This window comes from Sapajus apella, unplaced genomic scaffold, assembly GCF_009761245.1.
Source record: "Sapajus apella isolate SASKATOON/1434 unplaced genomic scaffold, GSC_monkey_1.0 scaffold45, whole genome shotgun sequence".
NCBI classification, from domain to species: Eukaryota; Metazoa; Chordata; class Mammalia; order Primates; family Cebidae; genus Sapajus; species Sapajus apella.
In genome coordinates, this window is record NW_022436985.1 from 2,870,638 (window position 1) to 2,897,916 (window position 27,279).

A 27,279-nucleotide genomic window follows, 5' to 3' on the forward strand; every position below is an offset into this window, starting at 1 on the left:
AAAAAAAAAAAAAAACAAAAAAAAACGCTCCCTTGTGCCGCCAGAGTTAAGAGCTATTATCCTAAACACTTTCCCAAATGTTTTTGGAGCTTTGATTCTACTAAGAACAAACTTTCCTACAGCTTCCCATCATTCCCTCCCCCAGTCCTCCACGTGCTCTCATTAAATGCCAGTGGATCTTCCGGTAACACCTCACAATGCCTCCAATGAAGACTGTACCCCCTAACTAACCCCAAAGCCAAGAGGAAATGTGCCAGCAATTCTCATACCCATGGGCACCTCTTTACTGCCCAGGCTGGATGGTTCTGCCACTGCTCATGCCTACTCCCATTCCTTTGCACAGACCTCTGCGGATTCCACCCTAGCAGTACTTGCATTGTGGCAAGTACTTTCCATCCATTCCCATCATTCTCTCAAATTCAGCGTCACAACTTAAATCACAGCCTCTCTGCCCAAACATATTCTAGTAGCCTTCATATCATCTCACACTATCCATTGGTATCGATGCGCTGCAGATTTCATCTTTACCAGCAATGGCTCCACTGCCAAGATCTTTTTTTTTTTGAGAAAGAAAAAGAATTAAAAAAAAGGAAAAGAATAAAGGAAAGGAAGAAAGAGGAAGAGGAAGAGGGAGAGAGAACAGGGGTGTTGCTTTATTGCCCGGGCTAGAATGCAGTCTAAAACTGGGTATGCCTGTAATTGTGTTTAATAATAGAGACATAAAAAAAAATGAAGGAAGAAAATAATTAACAAGCAGCCAACCAATATTTCATTTAAACCTGTAAATACGTGTGATGTAGTACTGATAAGAGTGTATATTTTGTGTATTTAAAGTGGAGAGTTCTATGAATGTTAATTAAGTCTACTTGTTCCGGATCTGAGTTCAAGTCCTGAATATCGATGTTAACTTTCTGTCTCATTGATCTGTCTAATATTGATGTTGAAGTCTCCCACTATAATTGTGTGGGAGTCCAAGTCTCTTTATAAGTCTTATATATCTGGGTATTTCTGTATTGGGTGTGTATATATTTAGGATCTTTAGCTCTTCTTGTTACATTGATCCTTTTATCTTTATGTAATATCCTTCTTTGCTTCTTTTGATCTTTGTTGCTTTGAAATCTACTTTATCAGCAAAAATTGCAACTCCTGCTTTCTATTTATTTATTTTTGCTCTCCATTTGGTTGGCAATTTTTTCTCCATCCCTTTGTTTTGAGTCTTTGTGTATCCTTGCATGTGAGATGGATCTGGATGTAGCATACCAATGGGTCTTGGCTTTTTTTGCCTGTCTGTGTCTTTGGATTGGGGGATTTAGTTAATTTACATTTAGAATTAATAACAATATATGTGTGTTTGATACTGTCATTTAATGTTAGCTGGCTGTTTTGCCCATTAGTTGATGCAATTTCTTAATTATGTTGATGTTCTTTATTTTTTGGTATTTTTTAGAAAGGCTGATACTGGTTGTTCCGTTCTATTTGTAGTGGTTCTTTCAGAAGCTCTTGTAAAGCAGGCCTGGTGGTGATGAAATCTCTGAGCGCTTGCTTGTTCACAAAAGATTTTATTTTTCCTTCGCTTATGAAGCTTAGTTTGGCTGGATGTAAAATTCTGGGTTGAAAGTTCTTTTCTTTAAGGATGTTGAATATTGGCCCCCACTCTCTTCTGTCTTGTAGGGTTTCTACTGAGAGATCTGCTGTGAGTCTGATAGGCTTCCCTTATGGGTAACCTGATCTTTCTCTCTGGCTGCCCTCATTATTTTCTCTTTCATTTCAACCCTGGTGAATCTGGCGATTATGTGCCTTGAGGTTGGTCTTCTCGAGGAATATTTTTGTGGTGTTCTCTGTATTTCCTGGAGTTGAATATTGTCCTGCCTTTCTAGGTTGGGAGAGTTTTCCTGAATAATATCCTGAAGCATATTTTCCAGCTTGGATTGATTCTTTTCATGACATTCAGGTACACCTATCAAACATAAATTAGGTCTTTTCACATAGTCCCATATTTCTTGGAGACTTTGCTCGTTCTTTTTTATCCTTTTTTTCTCTAATCTTGTCTTTTTGTTTCATTTCATGAAGTTGGTCTTCGACCTCTGATATCTTTTCTTCTGCTTGATCAATTCTGCTATTAAAACTTGTGCATAGTTCACGAAGTTCTCGTGTTGTATTTTTCAGCTCCATTAATTCACTTATATTCCTCTCTAAATTGTGTGTTATTGTTAACATTTCGTCAAACCTTTTTTCAAAGTTCTTAGTTTCTTTGCATTCATTTAGAACAAGTTCTTTTAATTCCCGGAAGCTTCTTATCATCCACATTTTAAAGCCTGCTTCTGCTAACGGAACACAGTCTTTCTCCGTCAGACCTTGTTCTGTTGCTGATGAGGAACTGTGACCCCCTGTAGAGGGAGAGGCGTTCTGATTTTGGATATTCTCAGCCTTTTTAGGCTGGTTTCTTCCCTTCATTATAAATTTATCCATCTGTGGTCTTTATAATTACCGTCTTTATAGTTGGGTTTCTGAATGGACGTCCAACTTGTTGATTCCCGGCGCTAGAATCTGAGCAACCCACTGCGCCGGCCAAAACAGCAGCTTTAAGATTGATGGTGCTTTTCTGACTCTGCACCAAGAACCGCCACCCCAAGGCAGCGGCAAAACTGCCTCACCGGCCTCAAGAGTCACGCTGGTGACACGTGGGACTCCTTCGCTGGGAATCTCCTGGTGCGTGAGCAACAAAAATTGATCTGAAAGTGTGGCGTCCTCTCGTTCTCTGCTCTTTCAGTGGGAGCTGCAATCCCGAGCTGCTAGTGATCAGCCATCTTGGACCTCTCTCCTCTCTCTCCACTGCCAGATCTCCACCTTTCAAGCTCCCACTTTCTGACCACAATCGTCTAACCTTCCATTTCTCTCTCCCTTTGGAAGAGGAAACTATTTTTTATTCTTAAGGAGAGGCTCCCTCGCTGCGCACGGTGGCTCTCACCTGTAATCCCAGGACTTTGGGAGGCCGAAGCGGGTGGATGACCTGAGGTCAGGAGCTCGAGACCAGCCTGGCCAACATGGCGAAAACCCATCTCTACTAAAAATGCAAAAATTAGCCGGGTGTGATGGCACGCCCCTGTAATCCCTGCTACTTGAGAAACGGAGGTGAAAGAATTGCTTGAACCCAGAGGGTGGAGGCTGCAGTGAGCAGAAATTGCGCCACTGCACTCCAGCCTGGGTGGGAGAGTGAGACTCCATCTCAAAATAAAAAAAAAAATTAATAAGGAGAGGCTCCCTCAACCTGCTGCAGTTTCCCAGTCCACAAACCCTCCTCTGCTCTTATTCCTATCTGTAGCAACTAGCTTCTACCCTGAAATCTCTCGTCATTTTGAGCGGCTGCAGGATTTTCTAATTTCCATAACAAAAGAGACCCTCCACTGAACAAGCCCACTGCTTCTACTTCCAGGCTGTTGTGTTGCTGTGAAAAGTCAGACATTTCTGATTGGGTCTATCATACTCTTAAGACACCTGGTCTGAGGGATGCCTCCCCTGCTTCTCCATAATCCTTTCATTTATCTCTTCTTGACTTACCGATTCCCATGGCAGTCTCCAAGTCTCCTCTGCTCTCAGGAAGCCCCTGGCTGTTTTAAAGCCCCCTTTGTGCCTAGCAGTGACCTAACCACTGAATGAAAGCTCCCTCGGCTGCCATCCTCTACCCTCCAAACCTTTTACTTCACCACCTTCTCACTTCCTCTGACTCTGATGAAAAGGATCTCTGCTTCCTTGCTGGTACTTCAATCCAATCCTGATCACCTCCATCTTCAGCATAGCAAATGATGTCTGAGGCTGCATTTACCAGGATTTGATAGTTTCTTATAGTAACTGCTATGTGCTGGGAATTCTTCACAAATTGCAGAAAAATCCACAGAAATGCTGGACTGTGGCAGAGATGGAGGCGCAGTGGACGGCTTATTCTCCGGGAGTGACTCTGGGAGGACTATTGCAAACAGACTGCCCCAATGTCTAGGGCTGTGTATTTCAAGAATATTAATTATCACTACTATATGTGGTTATGTTATCCATGTGGCTAGACAATACGTCTATTTATTGCATATGTAAATATATATATTTATGTTAATATATAATTATATTTATATAATTATATATGTAATATATAATTATATAACATGATATATGATATATATGCCATATATATGATATATATAATTATATATCATATATGATAAGATATATAATGATGTGTTATATATAATTATATATCATATATGATGATGTCATATATATTTAAGTTTTTGCAAATGAAAATACCTTTTTTATATATCATATATATCACAATTATATATGATAGATAAAAATGATGTTTTCCTTTCATTATTTGCAAAGACTTAAATCCTAGTATGAATAGACCAGCGATTAGCAGAGAGCAAGGTTATATTTGGAGTAAGTTTATATATCATATTTATACGATATATCATTTTATACTACATAAATATATATACTTGAACATATACTATCCATGTGGATGGAAAATACAGTCAGTCTTAAGCTACCGTGATACATTTTTTCTTCTTCCTACCCACTTCTTTGAGCTTGTCAGTTTTGTAACAATTTTCTAGAGTTTTATTAAGCTTTGGGGCAAAAATGGTCACCTGAAACTTAAAAGCTGCATTTAAGTATTTGAAAGCACTGAGACAGAATTCAGAGGTTGGCAGTGCCTGGCAGAGCAGAAGTCAAGGCTGATGGGTGACCGTGGAGTTACTTTGTACCTTTCAGGAGGGCTTTTTCCTGTGCATCTGCTTGAATGACCACTGGGAACAATGCTCAAGTCGTGTTCACATGAAAGGATAAGGATGCTAAGAATTGTGAGAATCATTTGCAATCAATTCAAACAGAGAGGTCAAGTCTATTGAAAAGGTTGAGTTTGGTGTAACAGAGCTTTTCATTTTCCCCATCTTCAGGTGATTAAAGTAATGAAAAAGGTGTTTTCCTTTCATTATTTGCGAAGACTTAAATCCTAGTATAAATAGATCAGCAATTAACAGAGAGCAAGGTTATATTTGGAGTAAGTTTAAAAACAACTAGGGAGAAACACGTCTATGTGGAAATAAGTCATTTCCGTTCCAATAGCCAAAGGTACAACACATGAGAGTCTCTTTTTATAATAAAGGGTTTTATACTAACTCTGAGATTCAGAACCTAAAAGAGGAGTTATTTGCATACATTATGGGCAGTGTATGATATTTATTGAATTTCTGACAAATGCATATGTGATACAAACCAAATAATGTGTAGTAACATAATCTGGCTTTTTCTTTTTTTTTTTTTTTTTTTTTTTTAATGGACTGATTGGGCATGGAGAAGATCTTTCTTGGATAAATTTCATGTGCCCTAATCCTAACTGTACTAGAGTGACTCTGCGAAAGAGTATATTAAGTGAAAAGAGAAGAATGAAGGAAACACTGGAAGGTAAAGAGAGGGAAAGTAGGTTGGCGGAAGTCTAGTTGAGAATTATGTGGTGCTCACGTTCCTGGGCCACAGTCAGGGACAGTCATACGTGTCTGGTTACAGAGAGAGAAGGCGGTTACATTTGTATCCTGCAGCCTGTGGCCTTCCTCACTGCTGTCCTCCTGGTGTTTCCTCCATAGCAAGCTGTGACCTTACTGAACTCTGATCACCTCACACCTGCTTCCTCTCGGTCTCCTAAGGCTGATCTTCTCTAGAATTATCCCCATTATCCATACCTATTCTCATAGATCCCACAAACAACCTCAAAAATAGCCTCACCTGTATACTTTCAGGATCCCGGTCTCGAGTTAAACTAATATCTTCACAATTGCAACACATGTGTTAGAGACCAACAACAAAACGTGTGTTAAAGGTTCCCAGTGCATCACTATTGCTGTGTGTATGGGAAGGAGCGTGGTATAGCAAGAAAGCTCCAGTTGGGCTGGCTGCCGTGGCTGGCTCTGCCACTCATCAGCTTGGTGGCCCTGGTCATGAATCTGACCTCTTAGGACAGTAATTTGGTCTGAATCAAGGACTCTTTGAAGTCCTAAGGAAATCAAAGTTGTTCAGTCTCCTGGCACAAAACAGACACCAGACACTCTTCACCATGCCTAGGTGGGCATTTAGACTACAGCAGTGTTGAAGATAATGGCTTCAGGAAGATATTAAATCTAACTGGAATCTAACTGTGGGTGAGTTGCAGGTTTGGTAGCAGTCTGGTTGGTCAGACATTTAGTCAAAGGGATGTTTTGGTGCCTCTAAATTTACCCCATCTTTATCATCTTATAAAATCTGGCCCTGGGTCTATCATATGTCTTAGAAATGACTTGCCATGTTGAAATTACTTTTTGAGAGAGAGAGAAAAGAAAGAAAATAGAAGTTGTGGTATGCAAAATACCCCCCACCCCGCCCATGGAGGTCTACACGTTAATAGTCAGAATATGTGAGTATTTTACCTTATGTGGCAAAAGGATCTTTGCAGATATGATTGTGTGATTTGGGGAGATTATCCTGGACCATCTCTGTGAGTCCAGTCTAATTACATGGTTTTGAAGGTGGAACTTTTTCCAGCTATGATCAGAAAGGGAGATGACCATGGTAAAAGGCTCAGAGAAATCTGTCATTGTTGGATTTGAAGATAGGGGAAGGGGACCATGAGCCAAAGAATGTGAGAAACCCCTGGAAGGTGGAGAAAACCAAGTGCAGATTCTCCTCTTGGGTTCTGGAAAGGGGGGCAGCCCACTGACACACCTTGATTTTAACTCAACGAGACGTCTGTTAGACTCCCACCCCCAGAACTGTACAATAATCAGTTTGCATTATTTTAAGTCACTATGTTAGTGATGGTTTCTTATGGCAACAATAGGAAACTGATACAGAAGTGGCCGGGCACACTAGCTCATGCCTGTAATCCCAGCACTTTGGGAGGCAGGTGGATCAAGAGGTCAAGAAATTGAGACTGTCCTCGCCAGCATGGTGAAGCCCTGTCTTTAATAAAATAGGGGAAAAAATTAGCTGGGTGTGATGGTGCATGCCTGTAGTCCCAACTACTCAGGAGGCTGAGGCAGGGGAATCGCTTGAACCCAGGAAGTGAAGGTTGCACTAAGCCAAGATTATGCCACTGCACTCCAACCTGGTGACAGAGCAAGTCTCTGTCAAAACAAAAAAAAAGAAAAGAAAACTAATACAGAAGTTTAAAAATAGTGTGTTAACAGGTGAAAAGAAATACAAGATGACTTCACAAGTCCTAGAAAAACCTAAAAAGTCCTATTCCTAATGCATGGATATGAGAGAGAATGATTTCCCTAAGAGCATGTCCGGGGTAGACAAGTGACATGCTGCTCGCCTGAGTGCCACCTCTTGGCATTTGGCTTTAAAAGTGTCGCAAACTGCCCTGACTGTGCAGGCTGGAAGTGGCAGCTCAGACCAAGCCTCCGCAGCCACAGCAGCTGTGGGAACAGCAGGCAGAGCCCTAGAAATGGAGCGCCTTGATGGGGAGATCTTTGCACATGGGCACCAGGGTCCAGCCTTGTTATTATTAGAGAAGAAGTAAGGCAGACAAACTCCAGGGGAGAGCAGAGCACCCTGGCGTGAACACAGGAAGGGAAAGGAGCAAAGCCAGGCTGGGCGCCAGGGAGGGCGACCCGAGCAGGTGGAAGAGGCTGGGCTGACAGTCAGATGTTCTCCACTGCCCGGCTCAGCAGCCTGAGGCCCGCAAGCCACCGGAGAGGAGGAGACAGCACGTGGGGGGCTGAGAGCAGTGTTGCCGAAAAGCTGGCAGGAAACAGGAGAGAAGGATGGCCGCTCCTTTTGGCCTCTGCCTTGGTGGAGTACAGGCCCCCACAGCTGTGACAGAGACAGCAGTGACAGCCACCATAGCAAAGAGACAGATTTCTCATCCTCAAATGACAAGGGCAGGTTTTCGACACAGGATTAAAGAATGAACAGAAGAAAGGCAGATCCCACGAAATCTGATGGCAGATGTGGCTTTTTTAAAGCACCAGCCAGGACAGTCATTGAGGGCTGGCCTTTTGAGGTTTCATATGTGTGACATGCTGCACATTTGCTGGTATGTTCTTTGTGTCTGTGTCCCAGAATCAAGGTGAAGGGGGCACTGCCGCAGTACAACTCAGCCTCCTGTGCTGGCTTCAGTGCAGACAGCAATTCTGTCTCCAGCAGCCAGATAGCTGAACCAGACCAAAAAACAGCCAGAGAGAGAGGCTGGCCACTGCTCTGCTTCCTGCCTTCTGTGCGGTCCTTACTGTGTAGGGATCTTAGTGACCTTCCCTCAGTAGCTACCTCCACCTGCTCATGTCCCTGGTGCTGATGCCAGGCTTCATGGCAGAGTAAATCCAGCCAACCCATGGTTCTGTGTTTCTCTCAAAAATGAAGACTGCATGGAGAAATAACATCCAGAAACAATGTAAAGAAAGAAGCTAGACAGAGTGAAACACAGCCTGCGTTTCACCACCTTCCATCCTTCCCTTCATGTAAGAGTTCAGTGGGTTATATGAGACTCAACTTTAATCATTTCTTTCATCCTTTCTCTAGCCTGTACAGTTTCTGAAAAGGGAAAGAAAAGAATGACAGAAAAGCAGGAAACTAAACAAGAGAGAGGCAGAGAGGGAGAGAAAGAAGCTATGGGCTAGATAATCCACAAATAGGAATAATCACCCCTTGAAAAACTGAAAGCCATAACAAATGCCTTGAGGAAGAAGGTGGTGTCATTGGGAAATTGAAGTAAGAGGGACAAGTTGTTATGCAGGGCAAGGGTGTGCAGAGAAGGAGGTGAACAGGGGCGGGGGGTGAGCAGAGGAGGAGGGGAGCAGGGGAGGAGGGTGTGCAGGGGAGGAGGGTGAGTGGAGGAGGGTTTGCAGCAGAAGAGGGTGATTGGAGGAGGGCGTGCAGGGGAGGAGGGTGTGCAGGGGAGGAGGGCGAGCAGGGGAGGAGGGTGTGCAGGGGAAGAGGGTGAGTGGAGGAGGGCGTGCAGGGGAGGAGGGTGTTCAGGGGAGGAGGGCGAGCAGGGGAGGAGGATGTGCAGGGGAAGAGGGTGAGTGGAGGAGGGTGTGCAAGGGAGGAGGGTATTCAGGGGGAGAGGGTGTGCAGGGGAGGAGGGTGTTCAGGGGAGGAGGGTGTGCAGGGGAGGAGGTGGGTGCACAGGGGAAGAAGGTGAGCAGCGGAAGAAGGGGGTGCACAGGGGAGGAGGGTGAGCAGGGGAGAAATGTGAGCAGGGGAGGAGGGTGAGTGCAGGGGAGGAGGATGAGCTGGGGAAGAGGGGATGCAGGGGAGGAGGGTGAGCTGGGGAAGAGAGTGAGTGCAGGGGAGGAGGGTGAGCAGGGGAGGAGGGGGTTGCACAGGGGAGGAGGGGGTTGCACAAGGGAGGGAGGTGAGCAGATGAGGAAGTGAACACAGGAAGAGGCCGAGCAGAGGAGGTGAGCATGGCAGGAGGGTAAGCAGGGGAGGAAGGTGAATAGAGGAGGTGGTGAACACATACTGGGATTGGTGGGGAGGGCGAGCAGAGCATGTGGGCAACAAAGCCAGGGCCAGGAGCACTAGCCCAGTAGACCTGCTGTGGGGCCCTAGTACCTCATAATTCTTGGCATAAAGTCACCACTTTGCAGGGCTCTGTAACCCAGCTTCAGCCCGGACCCTGGGGGCAGAGTTGTCATACTTGTATAGATGTACTTCAAAGCATTCAAGTATATGCCACTCTGTTGCCTGGGGGCTCCCAGTGAGCGATAGCTGTGAGCCTGATACTTAAGGGAAATTTGCCCAGGCATGGAAGGAACAGGTGGAGAGAAAATAAGAGAAGCGGATGAGGCACAGATGCAATCTAACTCAGATCCATCTAACTCACGTGCAATCTAATGCGGACATAATGCAGAGTGAGAAACTCGGGGGCTGGACAGACCAGAGTGGAGGAGTGGCTTGGCTTGCAGATGCATCCTCCCTCCTGCCTCTCTGTCAGGCCTTAATGAGGGGAGATCCTGTCATTTAAGAGCCTGGGAGCGTTCTGGGTACAGGCCAGAGGTGCCTCCTTTGTGCACACAAGCCTTTAAAACAGCCTGGATTTATTGTGGCTCTTAAGTGGCCCGGGCTAATGGCTTGGCATGGATAATGTCTTGGTTTAATTGGTTATTGTGAAAGCTGCTTGTTTCTACTGTGGAATCTCTTGTTCCGGCCTTTGGAGCAATCCCTCACAGCCTTCCTGAATCAATACAGCCCTCACTCAGGGCCAGCCAGACTGCTTTGGAGGCAGTGCCTGCAGCGGGGAAAGAGACCCTCCCACAGGATTGCTCAGATCCCCAGCAGACACTGGGCTCTGAGGCAGTAGCCTGCTTCTGGTGACTCTGATGGTTCACATGTGTAGTCCGTGGGCTAGAGACACTTTTATTGATGACCTACTCTTGAGGGTGTTTTTGCAAGGAAAAGTTAAAGGGGTGCAGATAGAACTGCACAAGGGAAGCTGGATGCAGTGGCTCATGCCTGTAATACCAGCACTTAGGTGGGAAGCTGAAGTGGGAAGTTTGTTTGAGTTCAGGAGTTCAAGGACAACCTTAGCAACATAGCAAGACCTTGTCCCGACAAAAAGTTTTAAAAGTAGCCAGGTGCAGTGGCATGAGCCAGTAGTCCCAGGTACTAGGGAGGCTGAGGTAGGAGGATTGCTTGAGCACAGAGGTCGAGGCTGCAGTGAGCTATGATCATGCCACTGCACTCCAGCCTGGGCAACAGAGCGACAAAGAAGGTCTCTAAAAATTTTTTTGAAACAAACAACTGTAAAAGGAAGTCAGAAACTGTCTCCCTTCTCACAGAAGCAAAAAAAAAGCTCATCAAAGCAACAGGTGGATTCATGCAGAGCCAGACCAGGCCACTGAGGCAGTAGAAAGGACAGCTTCTGCAAAGGAAAGCGACACTCAGGTTTCCAGGAACAAAGAGGCCAGAAGATCCTCATCCTTAACTAAATAGCATTTCTTTCCAGGCTCACAATATTTCTCTTAAGTCTTCCTAAAGCTTTTGACCTTAAATATATTTTGTTCTTATTCTTTTTTAAGGTATGTGACATATCCTAAACTTTGTGATTGGAAAGCAGCCTGTCTGGAAGTGGTTTTAGAGCTGGGCACACTGTTGTGGTTATGCGTTGACAGGTCACCCCCCCAACCCCGGTGGACCATCAGCCCCTGAGCAGTTTACGGCAGTGATGGGGACTTACTTCTCTGTGTGCCCCAGACCTGACGTGGTTCCTGGCAGCCTAACATGTCTCATTGATGTTGAATGAATACTCCCAGGAAGAAGGAGCAGAGGAAAACACTGAACTGTAAAGCCATATCTTAATTTGTGTATCTGCTATTTTTCTGTCCGCTTATATATCTGTATCATATAAATAACCAAACTGAGATCACATGCAAAGAATTCAGAAAATCAAGTAGTGTGAAGTACAAGTTGCAGAATATTTTTAAGTGGAATCTGCTGGAGTAAATCTCAAATTATAACACTTAAAACGGCAACAACACAAGACAAAGCCTGATGAGCCTTTCAGGCAGGCTTGCTTCTTCTAATCTCACACAGAACTCTATTTGAGATTTGCCATATGCGACGAGTCGGCTCCTGAGCCTGTGTGGTTTTAGATTATACTTGTTTCCAGAGTTGGAATGATTGATTGAGATGTCTTTAATTCACACCTTGGTGGTGGTTCTGTCCTTTTTTCTGTTATGCTTTCCTATGTCATGAACATCTTTAGTGCAGTGATGCCAGTTGGCATGTTGTGGGAAAGAATGTTAAGTTTCAGTGTGGAAGGTGACTGAATCCCTGGCTGATGGGCTGAATTCTTCCCCAGGGACCAGTGGAAGGACGAGCTGCCTGAGCTAGCCGTCTCCAATACGGAGTTCACACACCCCAGGCCCAATGAACCAAAGGGACAAAAAAAAAAACAACAACCAGTATTAGTACTTAGCTTTATGCTAGCATAGATTAACACAGAACTTTATGTATTTTTGATTTTATGTTTATCTTGTAATGTAATATATTAACATACTGATAACAGAGATATGTAATTTATAAATACATGTTCTCAATGTTTTTTTGTTTTTTTGTTTGTTTGTTTGTTTGTTTGTTTATTTGTTTTTTGAGATGGAGTCTTGCTCTGTTGCCAGGCTGCAGTGCAGTGGCTCACTGCAACCTCTTCCGCTTCCCGGGTTCAAGCGATCTCCTGCCTCAGCCTCCTGAGTAGCTGGGACTATAGGTGCCCATCACCATGGTCAGCTAATTTTTGTATTTTTAGTAGAGACAGGGTTTTACCATGTTGGTCAGGATGGTCTCGATCTCTTGACCTTGTGATCTGCCTATTTCTGCCTCCCAACATGTTAGCATTGAAGGCATGAGCCACCGTGCCCAGCCCATGCCCAGTGTTTTGACTGGTAGACTATGCAGGCAAACATGTTTACAGCCTCTGCTCTAAGCATGGATGTGTCCTGATGGGCAGTTTATCTTTCCCCAGGGTTTCTGTCCAGTTGGAAAAGAGAAAAAAATCAGGTTCCTTCCAGCTCTGCATTGCAGCTTTGTGTCGCTCCTAGCTGATGGAGAGATGGTGAACTTAAGAATATGGAAGGAATCTGTTCTGTGGCCCCACTGTCTTTAAAATGGCACTTAATACTTTCTCTCCAAAAAAGGGCTCTTCCAAGCCAGTCTAGACATTTTCCCCACTAGGGAGAATTCTGTACTGTGACTTTTGAGATCATTGGTGAAGAAACGAAAAACTGAACCTGATTCTTGGGCTGACTTCAATGAAGACTTTGCACTCAAAACGCCGTGTTAGATTTCCTGACTTCAAGGTCATGGCCAATAGGCAGTTCGGGTTTTTTCAATGTCCTGCCTGCCAAGAAAACTGATAACCACTCTTCATATCCTCTGGCAGTCTACGTTGATTGTAGGAATGGGGTGTGGATTATACATTGTTGGGTACAATTACCTCCCAGAATACAATGCATCTTCTTTTAGACATCCCAGGGAGATAATTTCGACATAATGAAGATCTATAGTAATCAGATAATTACTATCGATTGCTCTTTAGACGACTTGATGAGATAATTAGGGCGTATGGAAAGAAGCTGGAGCTGATTGATTGGCATGACTGTAATCTCAAAGATTTCTAATTATGTTTCTTTTCTTCTAATGGCTTATAAACAAACATCATTTTAGCTTTAGAATTTGTCAGGTGCCAGGTTCTCTGGGAACATCAGCTTTCTCTATTATGCTAGACACCCAACATGATCAACATAAGCTCATTATGCCTTCCTGCTGAAGCAGAAGAAACTGCAATTAACCCTCACTTCTCTTCTTCTTCTCCACTTCCACATGGCTGGATTCTTGTCTGGAGTGGAGTGGGGTGGGGTGGGGTGTGCCTCGTTCTGTGAGAAGCATGTGTGACTCAGGGCTGGATGGGTTTGTATAGCCTATGGGAGACCCTCAGAGCCTGCTGAGCTCAGGCACAGCAGACTAGGGGCACAATGACACAACATGTATCCAGGTGGCTGGCTGACTGTGGCTGGGGCTGGCTGACTGCTTGCGCTCCTGTCACAAGCCATAGCTACTCATCAGCCAGCAACGTTAAGTAGCAGGTCAATACTCTCAGGCAGCTGGACCACACACTTGTCTGTCAGTGTGTTATTGCCTCATCTCTTCCATTAGACACTAATTAGAGGACACCCTGTCTGAAACCACATTCCACATTATCCTAATATTTTTGACACTTTATAGGACCTTTCAGCAGCTTGCATGATTCAGAATAGTGGCCTCACCCAAAGATGATGGATGCTAAGAACCACTAACGCAGCATCTTGGAATGATCTGTTTGCATGTAATCAGTGATGGTGATAAGCACCACATTTACTGCTCTACAAGTGCCTGAGTTGCAATGCATTCAACAAATGCAAGGTGGATGCATTTTTCTGAATATGAGGCAGTCTGGTTCTCATGCCTGAAATTGTCGACTGTGACTCACCTGTGCTTGGTACCCTGGTGGGTACCCAGTAGATGAATGTTACAATATGAATGAACACCTGTGTTCTTGAACTCCCTGCTTTCTATTGAAATATCACCAAAGAAAAAATTATATCTTGTGTTTTTTTTTATAAAATCCATATATTCCTGGACCCTTATTTTAAAATGGGTCACAAATTTCCTAACCCCATTAAAACTTTTATGGCAGCCGGGCATGGTGGCTCACACCTGTAATCCTAGCACTTTGGGAGGCTGAGGTGGGTGGATCACTTGAGGTCGGGAATTCGAGACCAGACTGGCCAATATGGAGAAACCCCATGTCTACTAAAACGATAAAATTAGCTGGGCCTGGTGGCACATGCCCCTAATCCCAGCTATTTGGGAGGCTGAGGCAGGAGAATTGCTTGAACCTGGGAGGCAGAGGCTGCAGTGAGCCGAGATCGTGTCATTGCACTCGCACTCTGGGCAACAAAAGCGAAACTTTGTCAGAAAAAATAAAAAATATAAAACTTTTAAGACTTGAGAGTAGTAACATGCATGGGGATGGTTCAGACAGCAGAGGATACCCAAGATAATGTGTTCATTGTTGACTAATGGTTTGCTGCTGTTTGGATAATTACAACTGCATTTGGAAATGCTTCATTTACTCCCATTAACTAGCCTGAGAAATGGAAGTATATATAGAATTTGTCTTCATGTTGTATCTGTATAGTATAAATAAATTATGTAGCAAATTTTTTCATCAGCTACAATTCTCGAGAAATAAAGTATTCTTTTGAAAATGTAATTTGAATAACTGTTTATTTCCATATTTGGTGTTTAAAACCTTCCTAATCTGTATCAGAATATTTTCCTTTAATAGACATATAATTAACAAATCTAAATTTTTTTAATAATCGGGAATTATGCAATAAATCATTGTAAGCAAAATTTTTTATTATTTCTGTACTTGAAGAAACTATGAGATTGAACTAAATGTCTAAAACAGGTTCTAATTTATTTGTTGGTTGGTTTTATCAAGTCCAAGAAATGAGTATCTCTTCTAGTTATTTGTCCCTTTTCCTAAAGCTTAACTGAAAATCCAATTTCTTAGCAGTCTGTCTACATTTCTGCCTATGTTTTCTTTAATTTATGGCTCTCTGGTTGTGAGTTCTGATGTCACTTCCCTGTATTTGATGAAGTACTCTCCTCATCAGTAGGGAAGGGCAAACTCCACTGAATTTGCTCCATGGCAGTGTGACATAGTTTGCCAAAACATCGTTTATTATTAGGGCCTGGCCCTGTATAAAACAGGAGGGGTTTTAGTTAGAGGGTCTCAAGGCTGCAAAAGTGGGTGTTCATGGCGTTGCCCAAGTTCTGTCTGCCATTCAGGAGGCAGTAAAGAAACGTACTCAATGAGCGAGCTGACAGAAGTGGTGCCATTCGATAACGTGCTTGGGTTGGGGCATGTCATTACAGGAAGTTTTACATCTTGAGAGACAGATGGGAGGACAGCTCCTAGAAGAACCTAAGGCTCTTCATTTTAAAGGCAGCACCCACAACCTCCGCCTGTCAATTCACGATATCGCCCATTCCCTCTGGAAGAGCAAATTGCTGGCTAAATACCAGGTAAGGTTCCCAAACCGAACAGTAGGTCTGAAGACAGCTCCAAGAAAGAGGACTAAAATTACATAGATATAAGAAATCTGCTTCCTTGAAATTAATCATATGTCATTCTTGTTTCTCCAAAATAGTTAGGGGTTATTTAGATTTTTTGAGAAATACAGAAATATTTGAAGGAATGCTTTTTAAAAAGTCTTCCTTTAAATAAATATACTATCATTGTTTCATTTTTATTAAATGAAAGACTTCCAAATCCATCATTTCAATCAATTTTCATACTACATGTTCATATCAATGGGTAAAAACAGCTTCAAATGCATTCACAGAAACAAGCAGAAGGACGTTTTTATTCCATGCCTTCCTAGACCAGTACCATTACATTGAAAAATCAGAGGGAACCCCAGTTCAGAGAACTGAAATAGCATGTCAAAGTAAAACCCAATCAGGATATTATTACATAACAGGCAAGAAAATACTGGTCCCACGTGTCATTGTATGCACCTGGGGGAAAATCACTAGACCCTCAAGGAATTTTCCCCTCCTCCATCCGTCAGCCTGAGCTCTGAGAAGACTGCTGTGATGGGATTGCAGGCCTCATATGCAGACATATTTAGAGAGCTGTGAATCCACGTTTATATTTACGCAAATTCAACCTAAGCCCCAGCATTGCGGTTGAACGGGTAGCTGTTTCCCGGTATAAGTCCATGAACATACTGGAAGATGGGAAGATTTTCAGGCTCCATTCTTACTCTCATTGGTCAAGTTCCTGCATGTGAATTATGGGAGACAAGCCTACTGGTTTGTTAACGGTGGGGGTTGCAACCAGATCTATGCATAGCTCAGTCTTTAATGGAGACAGAAAGCTTCTGACTTACCCAGTACGTACTCTTTGTTTTCTTCTTCCCTTTGTGTTGCAGTTGTCATAGAATTCCACAAATCTCCCTGTTTTAAACGTAATTTCCTTTACACGATTATAAGAAAATGCTATTTTAATGATAATATGATATTAGTTAAAGCTTAGCCTGGCTGAATGCTTACCATCTGCCAGACACACTCTTTATACGTTGGTATATCTCATTTAACCCCAGCAGACCTATGAATGAGAAACCCTTTTACTCTTTTGCAGATAGGAAAACTGAGCAATGGAAAGATTAAGTAACTTGTCCTTGATTACCAAGTAAGCGAAATAAGGGGTTCCCGTTTATACTGGATTTGGCTCCGAAGCCGCTGCTTTTTACCAGCACACTCTTCCAGTTTTTATGTGGCAACCTTTTCTTTCCTTTATTGAAAACTGATTCTAGGATAGGCTCTGTAAGGTGGTCTATACTTTGAGGAAATTAGTCTGTTCAATGCCTGGTGCCATGGACTTTTCTGTGGCAGCTAATCGAGTCTGAAGTTTTCACTTGCAGTGGTTTTGGCTCCCCCTGCCCTGCGCAGAGTAGGGTGTGAGCATGAAAGGGGGCGCGTCAGGGCATCATGCTTTAGACTTGCTTTACATTTCTCCAGAAGGTCACAACAGGGATTCTGTTAATGAGCAATGGCTGGTGTGTGCAGGTTTTATTTTGGGAATTTTATAAACTCTTGTTTATCACTGACAATGGCTCTTGTTATAAATTAGAGACATGTGGCAGACTGGTTAGGTACATGGATTCTGGAGCCTGACTCCTTAGGTTCGAATCTCAACGCTGCCACTTACTTGCTGTGTGATTTGCTGTAAATTATTTAACCTCTCTGGGCCTCAAACGTTTCATGTGAAAAGGGGCCAGTATGTACTTAAACACAGGGCTGTTGTGAGGATTGAATGACGCAGTAGGTGTGGTGCTGAGAATGCCTAGCAGCAGATCATCTGCAAGTCATTTTTGGTATTAGTCCTTCATTTGTGGTTAACACTTTTACATCCTTTAGGAAATTCCTTTTTACCATGTCTGGAGTGGGTCTCAAAGAAACCTGCACTGCACCTTCACTCTGGAAAGATTTAGCCTGAACACAGTGGAGCTGGTTTGCAAACTCTGCGTGCGGCAGGTGGAAGGAGAAGGGCAGATCTTCCAGCTCAACTGCACCGTGTCAGAGGTAAGCAGCTCCTGTCTGTCTGAAATCAGGGGAGCGGGTGACCCTCAGGAGGAGAGAGTGTGGGCTAAGATGGTATCTCAATGTAGGCCATATGGGAAATCCTGAAAAGCTTTTAAAGATCCTCTCTGTTAATAGAATAATATTTTTAATAAGCAGGGGAAGCTAGTTGCAGAAAAAAAATATATATGAAGGAATCCTCTTTGAAAAACAAGTCAATTTTTCTGAGATGAATTTTAAGAGTTATGTTCTAACTTTCAAAAGCAGATCTGAATTTCAAGTAAAGGTTTAATTTAGGGAGCGTGCACATGGAGCAGCTTCTCCCCATACCTCCCTTAGCGTCCCACATTCCCCGCACCCTCCATCCATCTCTCCTCCCTCTCTGCTTCCTTCTCAGGAACTCTCCTCCCTTTCCCCTCATCACGTGCTATTGGGTGGGGTGGAAGAAGGGAGAGGGGCCTCTCTGCCCCCTCTTTCTTCTTTCTCCCCTTTTCTCCATTCAGAGTAAGAAAGGAGAAATCTCTTGGTCTCCTTTCTCTCTCATCTATCATTCTCTAAATATAAAAAGAGATACACTTTCCTCCGGGGTGGGGGAAATATCCCAGAAATAGAAGTAGAGTCTCCATATCCCCCCTTCCACAGTGGCCATCAGCTTTGCCTTCCTTTGCTGTGATCTTCACATACTTCTGTGGTTGGCCATTTCCCTGTGTCCATATTACAGAAATAATAGTGATCACTACTATTTAAAACTTCTCCTTAAGAAAAGAGGAGGTGCCCATGACCTTCCTTATATGTTACCTTGGATCCAAAGGCTTAAAAAGTGATAACCTTACGCCCGGGAGGAACAAAGGGAAGAAAAGAAGCCAAATGGGCAGAAGGCAGCCTCTTTTGGGCCTCATGGAGCTAAGCCCCGTGCTGCGTGCTAAGCCACAAAGCACAAGATTGTCACATGTGAAAGCGACAGAGAGCCAGTATATGATTTAAAATACTACCTCTCCCTCGTTGTCTCATGCACAGTAACGAATGAAATATCAGCATGTTCAGCTTGTCTTGCTTGACATGTCGTATTTAAAGACCATCTTCCTTAGCAAACCAAGCCAGGAGAAAAGCGCGTCAGCCTCCGCGACACGCCATCCTTCTTTCCCACAGCCCGCCGAGGTGCGGTCATCGTTTCCTCCCATAGTTTCATGAGACTTTTGACTCATAAACAACTTTAGTCACAGCCCCCGGTGACATTCATAAGGAATGATCTCGGTGTCAGGGTGCCATGGCAACCGCCGGCCCTCGGATGCGCAGCCCTATCTCCCAGGCACACAGCACCACCCCTGCTGGCTCGGGAGGGTGTTTTCACTTTGCAGGCCCAGCAGGTCTGCAAAGTTCAATAACCACCCAGCTCCAGTGACAACAAAGGCTGCAGAATTTTGGAGGGGGGTGAGGAGGTCTGGTCCTTTGATGCTTGCTTTCTGTTCTGCGTGAACATTGGCTGTGTGTTAAAAAGGTGGATCAGATGCAGCCACAAATGAAAAGAGAGCAGCTCCATGCTCTCCCCCGTCAGGGCTGCCACCGCCCTTCAGAAAAAGGACAGTTTTGCATAGTGTGATCACAATTTAAGGGCTTGCTTTCTTGTGGAAACCTAGAGATTACTTCTTTTGCAACCTGGTGGCAGTCTGCTCTAAGAGACTGGCCTTCAGTGATGTTGAAGGCATTTGCCCGTGTGTGACAGACAAGCATATTTAACTGAGGGAGGGGTAGAAGTGAGCGGAGTCAAGATGACTTTGGGGATTAAGGGGCACTCTGTGGCTTTTCCTTCTGGGTCACTGAATCCCACTGTTGTGGTTAGCATTTGAATGCGGGTGCTGGGTGTGCAGAGGAGGGAGTGTGGATGGGGGTACTGATGTTGGAGAGGAAGCCTCTGAGCTGAAGAACAATAGACTCTAGAGAGTTCTGGGACCCAGCTCCTCATCAAAACCTCCAAGAAAGGGTACAAGATGATTGACAAACCATAAGTAGAGAAAAGGATCCATTTGTGATTTATTTCTTCTGAACAGGGCTCATTCCTAGGGTCACAGGGCAAGATGGCAGTGGGCTGCAGTTCCCATTCCAATGTCCTATCTCCCAGGAATGAGCTGACTTGCTAGAAACGTGCTGCCCCTCCCTCCAGCCACCCACCACCCAGTGTACTCACCCGTCGACATTTATAAAGCCACACAGCCCTTGGCTTCTCCTGTCAGACAGAGGACCTGTTGCCCACCCCAGAGACCAGGCTGTGCGTGGCATCTACTCTGATTATTTCCAGGGCCAGCCAATTGTTTCTGGGTGCTTTGGCCAGAGATTCCTTAACTAGAGGCAAAGGCTTTAATTTCACAGAGATGAAGTTTAAGAAGGAAAATGTCTGGAAGGCTAAATGTATTGGCGCAAATGAATGTCAAAATGTAAAAGAAGATACTAGATTTTTTTTTCCTTTTTTTTTTTGTTTTGGTTTTTGTTTTGTAGACAAGTGCAGACAGAGTAACCAGGAAGCTTCCCATTATCTCCAGAAAAAAATATGGTTCAGAGGAGAGAGAAATTTATAATTTTTTTCACATCTTCTATTTTGTTCCGGTTACAGGCAGGTGTCCATCATGGGAAATTCCCAAGTAGACAGTTACATGGAGATATGGTCAATTACTTAAATCCTTTGTTGCCTCAGTTTCTCCATGTGTAAACTGGTATAGAATATTATCTTGGGCCTGTTGTGGGAATTAAATGGGAGAATGTTAGTAAGGGTTCTAAACAGAACTTGGCCCAAAGCACATGCTTCATCTATGGTCACCATTTTCGTTGGTGCCATAGATGCCATAAGGATAACAGGGCTCTTGAATCAACTTTGCTGCTTCAATCTGTGGGGTCTGTCATCAGCTGAGGTTTCAGATTTCCCATCTATCAAAATAAACACAAAAATAAAACTTAGATACTATATAAATAAATACATGAAAATGAAATATAAACAAAAATTAGTTCCCAGAGAAAAGAAGGTAGCATGTATCCCCAAATTTGTTTATCACATTGCTTTAGTTGAAGGCTTTGAACCCTGAAAAAAGGTGCAGTTTTAGGGGACAGTATCAGTCATCTTTTTTTTTTTTTTTGAGACAGAGTCTCGCTCTGTGGCCCAGGCTAGAGTGCAGTGGCACGATTTTTGGCTCACTGAAACCTCTGCCTCCTGGGTTCAAGCAATTCTCCTGCCTCAGCCTCCCAAGTAGCTGGGATTACAGGCATGTGCCACCACATCCAGCTGATTTTTGTATTGTTAGTAGAGATGGGGGTCTCCACGTTGGCCAGGCTAGTCTCGAACTCCTGACCTCAGGTTATCCATCCACCTCAGCCTCCCAAAGTGATGGGACTATAGGCGTCAGCCACGGCACGAGACCTCTTCTACCTTAATAAGAGATTTATAGGTAATAAAAGCAGTTATAATTTTTACATTTGGTAGATTTTATAACCTCTTAAGTCGTGATGCATAGCACTTTTGTATACACAAATAATATTTTAAATGAATGTACGAAGTCACATCACTCTGCTACAGCCATTTCAACTGTTTACATCTTCTGCTTTCTATAACCTGCTCAAAATGACCATGGGGAAAATCTAGTTTTTCTAAGTGACTAGGAAAAGTCTAAATATCAGAATAGAAAGTTGTTTCAGGGCTGTGGAGTCCTGAAAATGTGTGTTATCACCCGTGGCAGCTGTTTGACTGACTTTGAAAAAAGTCATATGTTTACAAAAGATATCATAATATCAAAGACCGATCATACCAATATCATAAGTGATTATTGAAATAAGTGTTCTGTGAGAGTAAACTCTATTTTTACCTGGAAGTAAAGGAAGAACTAACAGCAACTGAAATTACTAGATGAAATGTAAACGTATAAATGTATTTTACTTTTACCTTCAAGGCTGTTGTCAGCCACTTGATAAGACAGACAAAGAAATGATGCCTATTGCGCTTGTTCCATCTACACATGATAGGCAGAGCAGCCAGGAGAAAGCGATCAGGACTTTAATGCCCACATGAAATGCTGATAGTTCTTTATCCACAAGAAAATGGGGATGACATGAATGTGTAAGCAGGCCTTCCCGAGATCCATGCCTATCTTCAACTGGCCTCATTTCAGAATTTAACTGAGGAGAAACTCACCCGTAGCCACTTTTACTTGGACGGCAGCTCAACACACTAGTCTACGGCTTCTATCAGGGACTGGCTTCATCTTCTTTCTGCACTAAGAAAACATGTTTTCTCTCGTTTTCACAAAAATTAATTGAGTAGCCTCGGTGTGTGGGGTGCAGTGTTATCACAGAGGTCTGAGGATGATGCACTCTCACCAATAAGACACGTGAGAAATGAAAGGCAGTAACCTGTCAACACAGCCGATGTGCACGGCGTGTGAGGAGCTGGGAGGCACCGGGGAGGCCTCCAGGCCTGACGCCTAGGGTGAGCTACCCACGGTTGCCCCAGGGCACAGGACTTTTGGACCAGGCTTTGAGGACTCTGCCTGACAGAGATCAAGGAAAGGGCAGAAGAACTGTGAGAGGTGCATCCTTAGAAATGCAGGAGAAATAAATAGTGAGTGGTGCTCAGACTCTATCTAAGGAGAGTATGAGTCAGGTCAAGTCACGGCAAGGACGGGGCAGCCTGAGATGGCATTGTGGAGTGATGGAAGCACAGGTGAACGGCCCTACTTCACGTCCAGCTGCACTCCGTGCGCCACAGGGTCACCTTTGCAGCCTCATACCAGCCAACCAGGAAGGTCGTACAAATATCCCTTACGGGGCCAGGTACGGTGGCTCACACCTGCAATCCCAGGACTTCGGTAGGCTGAGGTAGGAAGATCACTTGAGCCTAGGAGTTTGAGACCAGCCTGGACAACACAATGAGACCCTATCTCTTAAAAGAAGAAAAAAGTAGCCCAGTGTGATGGTGCACACCAGTAGTCCCAGCTATCTGGGAGACTAAGGTGGGAGGATCACTTGAGCTCAAGAATTTCAGGCTGCAGTGAGCTATGGTCACACCACGGCACTCCAGCCTGGGTGACAGAGAAGTGTTAAATGCCCCTCCTACCACATGAAGACCTGTCTCTAAAAACACATGTATATTTATACTTCACTGCTTAAGAGTTGGGACTTCATGTGGTAGGAGGGGCATTTAACACTTGTTAATGAGAGAGTAAGAGGGAGAGAGAGCGAGATGTTGCTGTTCATCAGGGTAGCACTTTAGGAAGATTACTTGGGCAGGAGAATGGGATGAATCACAGGTAAGCAGTAGGGAGCTCCTGGGGCCAACAGTACAAAGACTCTCTGGGGACACAAGTCAGCACTACAAAGAAGGCCCTCCCTTGTGCAGACTTAAACTTCCACTGCCACGCAGGGATGATCAAGGTTGTGGTGTATTAAGGAATATGGCAGGTCTTTTAGCCCCTATTGTCATTATCCAGAAAAGAAGCAAGCAGGGCCACAATGTGGGCAATGGCACTAGACTGTAGAACTAGCATGTGATTTCTTTTTCAAACCAGAGTGTTCCCCGATTCCTCTTGCAGGATGTATGACAGGGGTGTCGCTCACCTGTTTGGTCACCCCGCAACTCAAACCCCATACAGGAGGGTGAGCATACGGGTGGGCAGGTGCAGGAACTGGGCCAAGCACTTTTGGGCTCTGGCCCCACAGCAGCATCTAGGGGTGGGTGTCTGCAACTTCTAAAGCCCAAGTAGGCATGTGTTACAGTGTGCTCCTTTAGCTATGCCATCTACAGATGGCTTGTGTGTTAATCAGCTCAGTGGACCCTCTGCATTACTGCAAGGGCAGGAGTCAGTGTAACAGCCTTCTGTATCCTGAGCTCTTGCCCAGTGTCCCAAAAGAATTGGATCACATGCGGGCCTGAAAGATGAGTGCAATGTTTTATTGACTGGTGGAGGTGGCCCTCAGCAGGATGGATAGGGAGCCAGGAGGGGATATGGAGTGGGAAGTGGTCTTCCCCTGGAGGCGGGCCAGACTCTTCTCTTCCTGACCCCGGCTGGCCTCCCTTTAGCATCCAGACGTCCCTCCTTTTTTATGACTTTGCAAATTTCTTTCATGTCTAGCTCAAAAGAAGACAGCTGGATTCTTTTTTTTTTTTTTTTACTAGAAATTCTGGGGTACTTGTGCAGAATGTGCAGGTTTGTTACGTAGGTATACACGTGCCATGGTGGTTGCTGCATCCATCACCCCATCATCTACATTAGGTATCTATCCTCATGCTAACCCTCCCATATTCCCCAGCCCCCTGGTATCCCTCTCATAGCATCCCACCCTGCGACAGGCCCCTGTGTGTGATGTTTCCCTCCCTGTGTCCATGTGTTTTCATTGTTCAACACCCACATATGAGTGAGAGCACGCGATGTTTCGTTTTCCGTTCTTGTGTCAGTTTGCTGATAAGGATGGTTTCCAGCTTCATCCATGTCCCTGAAAAGGACATGAACATATCCTTATTTATGGCTGCATAGTATTCCATAGCCAGATTTTCTTTATTCAGTCTATCATTGATGGGCATTTGGGTTGGTTCCAACTCTTTGCTATTGTGAACAGTGCTGCCATAAATGTATGTGCATGTGTCTTTATAATAGAATGATTTATAATCCCTTTGGTATATACCCAGAAATGGGATTGCTGGGTCAAATGGTATTTCTAGTTCTAGATCCCTGAGGAATCGCCACACTGTCTTCCACAATGGTTGAACTAATTTACACTCCCACCAATGGTGTAAAAGCATTCCTATTTCTCCATATCCTCTCCAGCATCTGTTGTCTTGTGATTTTTTAATAATTGCCATTCTAACTGGTATGAGATGGTATCTCAATGTGGTTTTGATTTGCATTTCTCTAATGACCAGTGATGATGAACTTTTTTCATATGTTTGCTGGCTGCATAAAATGTCGTCTTTTGAGAAGTGTTTGTTCATATCTTTCACCCACTTTTTGATGATGAGTTTTTTTCTTGTAAATTTGTTTTAGTTCTTTGTAGATTCTGGATATTAGCCCTTTGTCAGATGAGTAGATTGCAAACTTTTTTTCCCATTCTGTTGGTTGCTGGTTCACTCTAATGATTGTTTCTTTTGCTGTACAGAAGCTCTGGAGTGTAATTAGGCCCCATTTGTGTCTTTTAGCTTTTGCTGCCAGTGCTTTTGGAGTTTTAGTCATTGTTCTATTGCTGCTCTGTGCGCCTTCTCATCTCCTTTCTCGTGGGGCTCATCCGGAGCTTGGGGTTTGGGGTTTATATGAGGCCAGGATAAGGGCCATGGTGGGCCAAAAGGCAACTTTTTGGATGTGAAAACAGAAATGCCTGTCCTCATTTAGGGCTAGAGGTCTTTGGGCTTGAGGGTGTGGCCATTACCAGGAACAGCCCTCTTCTACGTAGTATTTCCCTGTTTTCCTGTCTGTACCATCTTCACTTATGCCCTCCACTCCATACATAGAAGCATTGAGGCACTTAGTCCAGATGCCCCAAACATAAATCCATTGAGAAACATGACACATGCCCTCAGATCTATGGCGACTCTATGGTCGCCTTTCTTAGAGCCCTATTCCCCTAGAGGTCAGGAACCCTCTTTCCTCGTTCTCTTGGAAAGAATCCTGTGCCTGATGGGGGAAGAACTGCAGGCCGTGACCCTCATTCAGGGCCTCTGACTCTCATCTGTTCATGCCATAGTCTTTTAAATCCTGGTATGTATGTACTGGAGCCAACACAAAGGAACCAGTGGAATGCTTGAAGCCCCAGTTTGCCAAGCTTTGGGTTTTGAGGACAAATATCATGATCATAGCCAATACCACTGTGCATACCATGGCAAAAGAATTCAGATGCCCTCCACACCCCTAGATGGACCCTGTGCCATGGGACTGAATAAACCTAGAAGTGAGCACTTGCTGCTGACTGCAGAACATGGAATACACTGCAAGTCAACACTAGCACACAGGCAGTTGCCACCCCACCCCCTGCGCCAGTGTACCCATGGCTGGGGAGGCCACTGCAGCAGTGCCGGGCAGCATTTGGGGGGCTCTGGGTGATGGTGGTGTTGAGCCCCTGAGCTGAGTGCTCAGCAGGAGCCAAACACTTCATGATGGCTGAAACTGGGTGTGGCCAGTTCCTCTGCTGGCAACTAGTGAGGCATATCAACAAGTTACCTGCTTAAAAAAGAGAGAGATGGCATTTATAGTAGATTAAGTAGATTTTCTTTTAATAGTTCCCAGGCAACATTTGCTTTGCTTTTTCAGCCAGCAGAAGTGATCAGAAAATGATTAGAATTTCTCCTGTGATGAAATTCAGATTTTGCATTTGTGCTGTTAAGGAGAGCTGTGTTCCATTTCATTCAACAGAAGCAGAACTGAGACATCTTCTGTGGAGTTTAGAGGGAGAACTACTGGAGCATTTACCCAGGACATTCCCCCCAAGGTCAGGCCCTTTCCAGAAGCCCTGACTCTCACATTTGTTCATTTCAAAAGCACTGCCCTTTTGAACATTTTCCTCTCCTGAAATTTAAACCATCAGGAGCTCTGACATTCCCTCTCTTTTCTCTCATCCAGGAGACTCCCACTAGTAAAGCTGTTATTGAATCACACCAGAGCTTTCCATCCAGCCCAGTACTCACCTAAGACCCACAAAGCTAAGGCTATGCAAAGTTAGCTCAAAATATATGTACCTCTTTCTCTGAGCCAGGTTACATCTAGTGATGCACAACTTTCAGGCTAGGAAGAAGCCATTCTTCCTAAGGAGTATAACAGCAATCATTCTTTTCTTAGCACTCAAAGCAAGGCATTATGATGGTTCATTAACAAATAGAGATTGCTATTGTCTGCAGAAATAATGCTGTGTTGTTCCTATCCCTGAACTCCAGGAACCTACTGGCATCGATTTGCCGCTGCTGGATCCTGCAAACACCATCACCACCGTCACGGGGCCCAGTGCTTTCAGCATCCCTCTCCCTATCCGACAGAAGCTCTGTAGCAGCCTGGATGCCCCCCAGACGAGAGGCCATGACTGGAGGATGCTGGCCCATAAGCTAAACCTGGACAGGTGGGTATGGTCAGGCCCCAGGACTAGTTTCTTTTTGTTAGAGCTCTCCAGAATTGATAGCTATTAGACATAGGCTAGCATTTTTCTTTCCATCTACACATCTATTTAATTGTTCATTTTGCAAATATGCATTAAGCTCTGTCCTTGTACCTTGTACTATGGGCTTGCAAAGAGTGCTAAGAGACATTCTGAGCTCACTTGACATTGGTAGATATCAGGTTTTGTAATCCACTTTGCAAAGCTGAGGGGCTAAATTCCCCAAATCACAGAGCCATTCACTACAATAATTATTGTTACTTATCTGTAGTTGAGCAGGACCTAATGTTTGATTCATAATTAGCATGCTAACACAGCATTGATATTAAGTTATAAAGAGACCTCTGGAGCCTCTACTTTGTGGACAGTCACTGTCACTACCAAACAAAACATGTGGCATGACCTGTCAAAGATTATGCAAGCCTGGACTAGAAAGAAAATATAAGCCTCTTGATTTCCTATTTAGAATATGACCCATAGACATCTTGTCTCTTAAATTATCTCACTCAG

The 27,279-nt window shown here is 44.2% G+C and overlaps 1 protein-coding gene across 2 annotated transcripts in view; it reads left to right on the forward strand.

The window, feature by feature from the left end:
* UNC5C (unc-5 netrin receptor C) overlaps positions 1 to 27,279 on the forward strand; it is a 393,986-nt gene that overhangs the window by 359,665 nt on the left and 7,042 nt on the right. For both annotated transcript variants that reach the window (XM_032239558.1, XM_032239559.1), the window contains 3 exons: positions 15,448 to 15,597; positions 17,497 to 17,661; positions 26,555 to 26,733. In XM_032239558.1, coding sequence (XP_032095449.1) covers positions 15,448 to 15,597; positions 17,497 to 17,661; positions 26,555 to 26,733 — 494 coding nt within the window. The remainder of the gene's footprint in view (positions 1 to 15,447; positions 15,598 to 17,496; positions 17,662 to 26,554; positions 26,734 to 27,279) is intronic.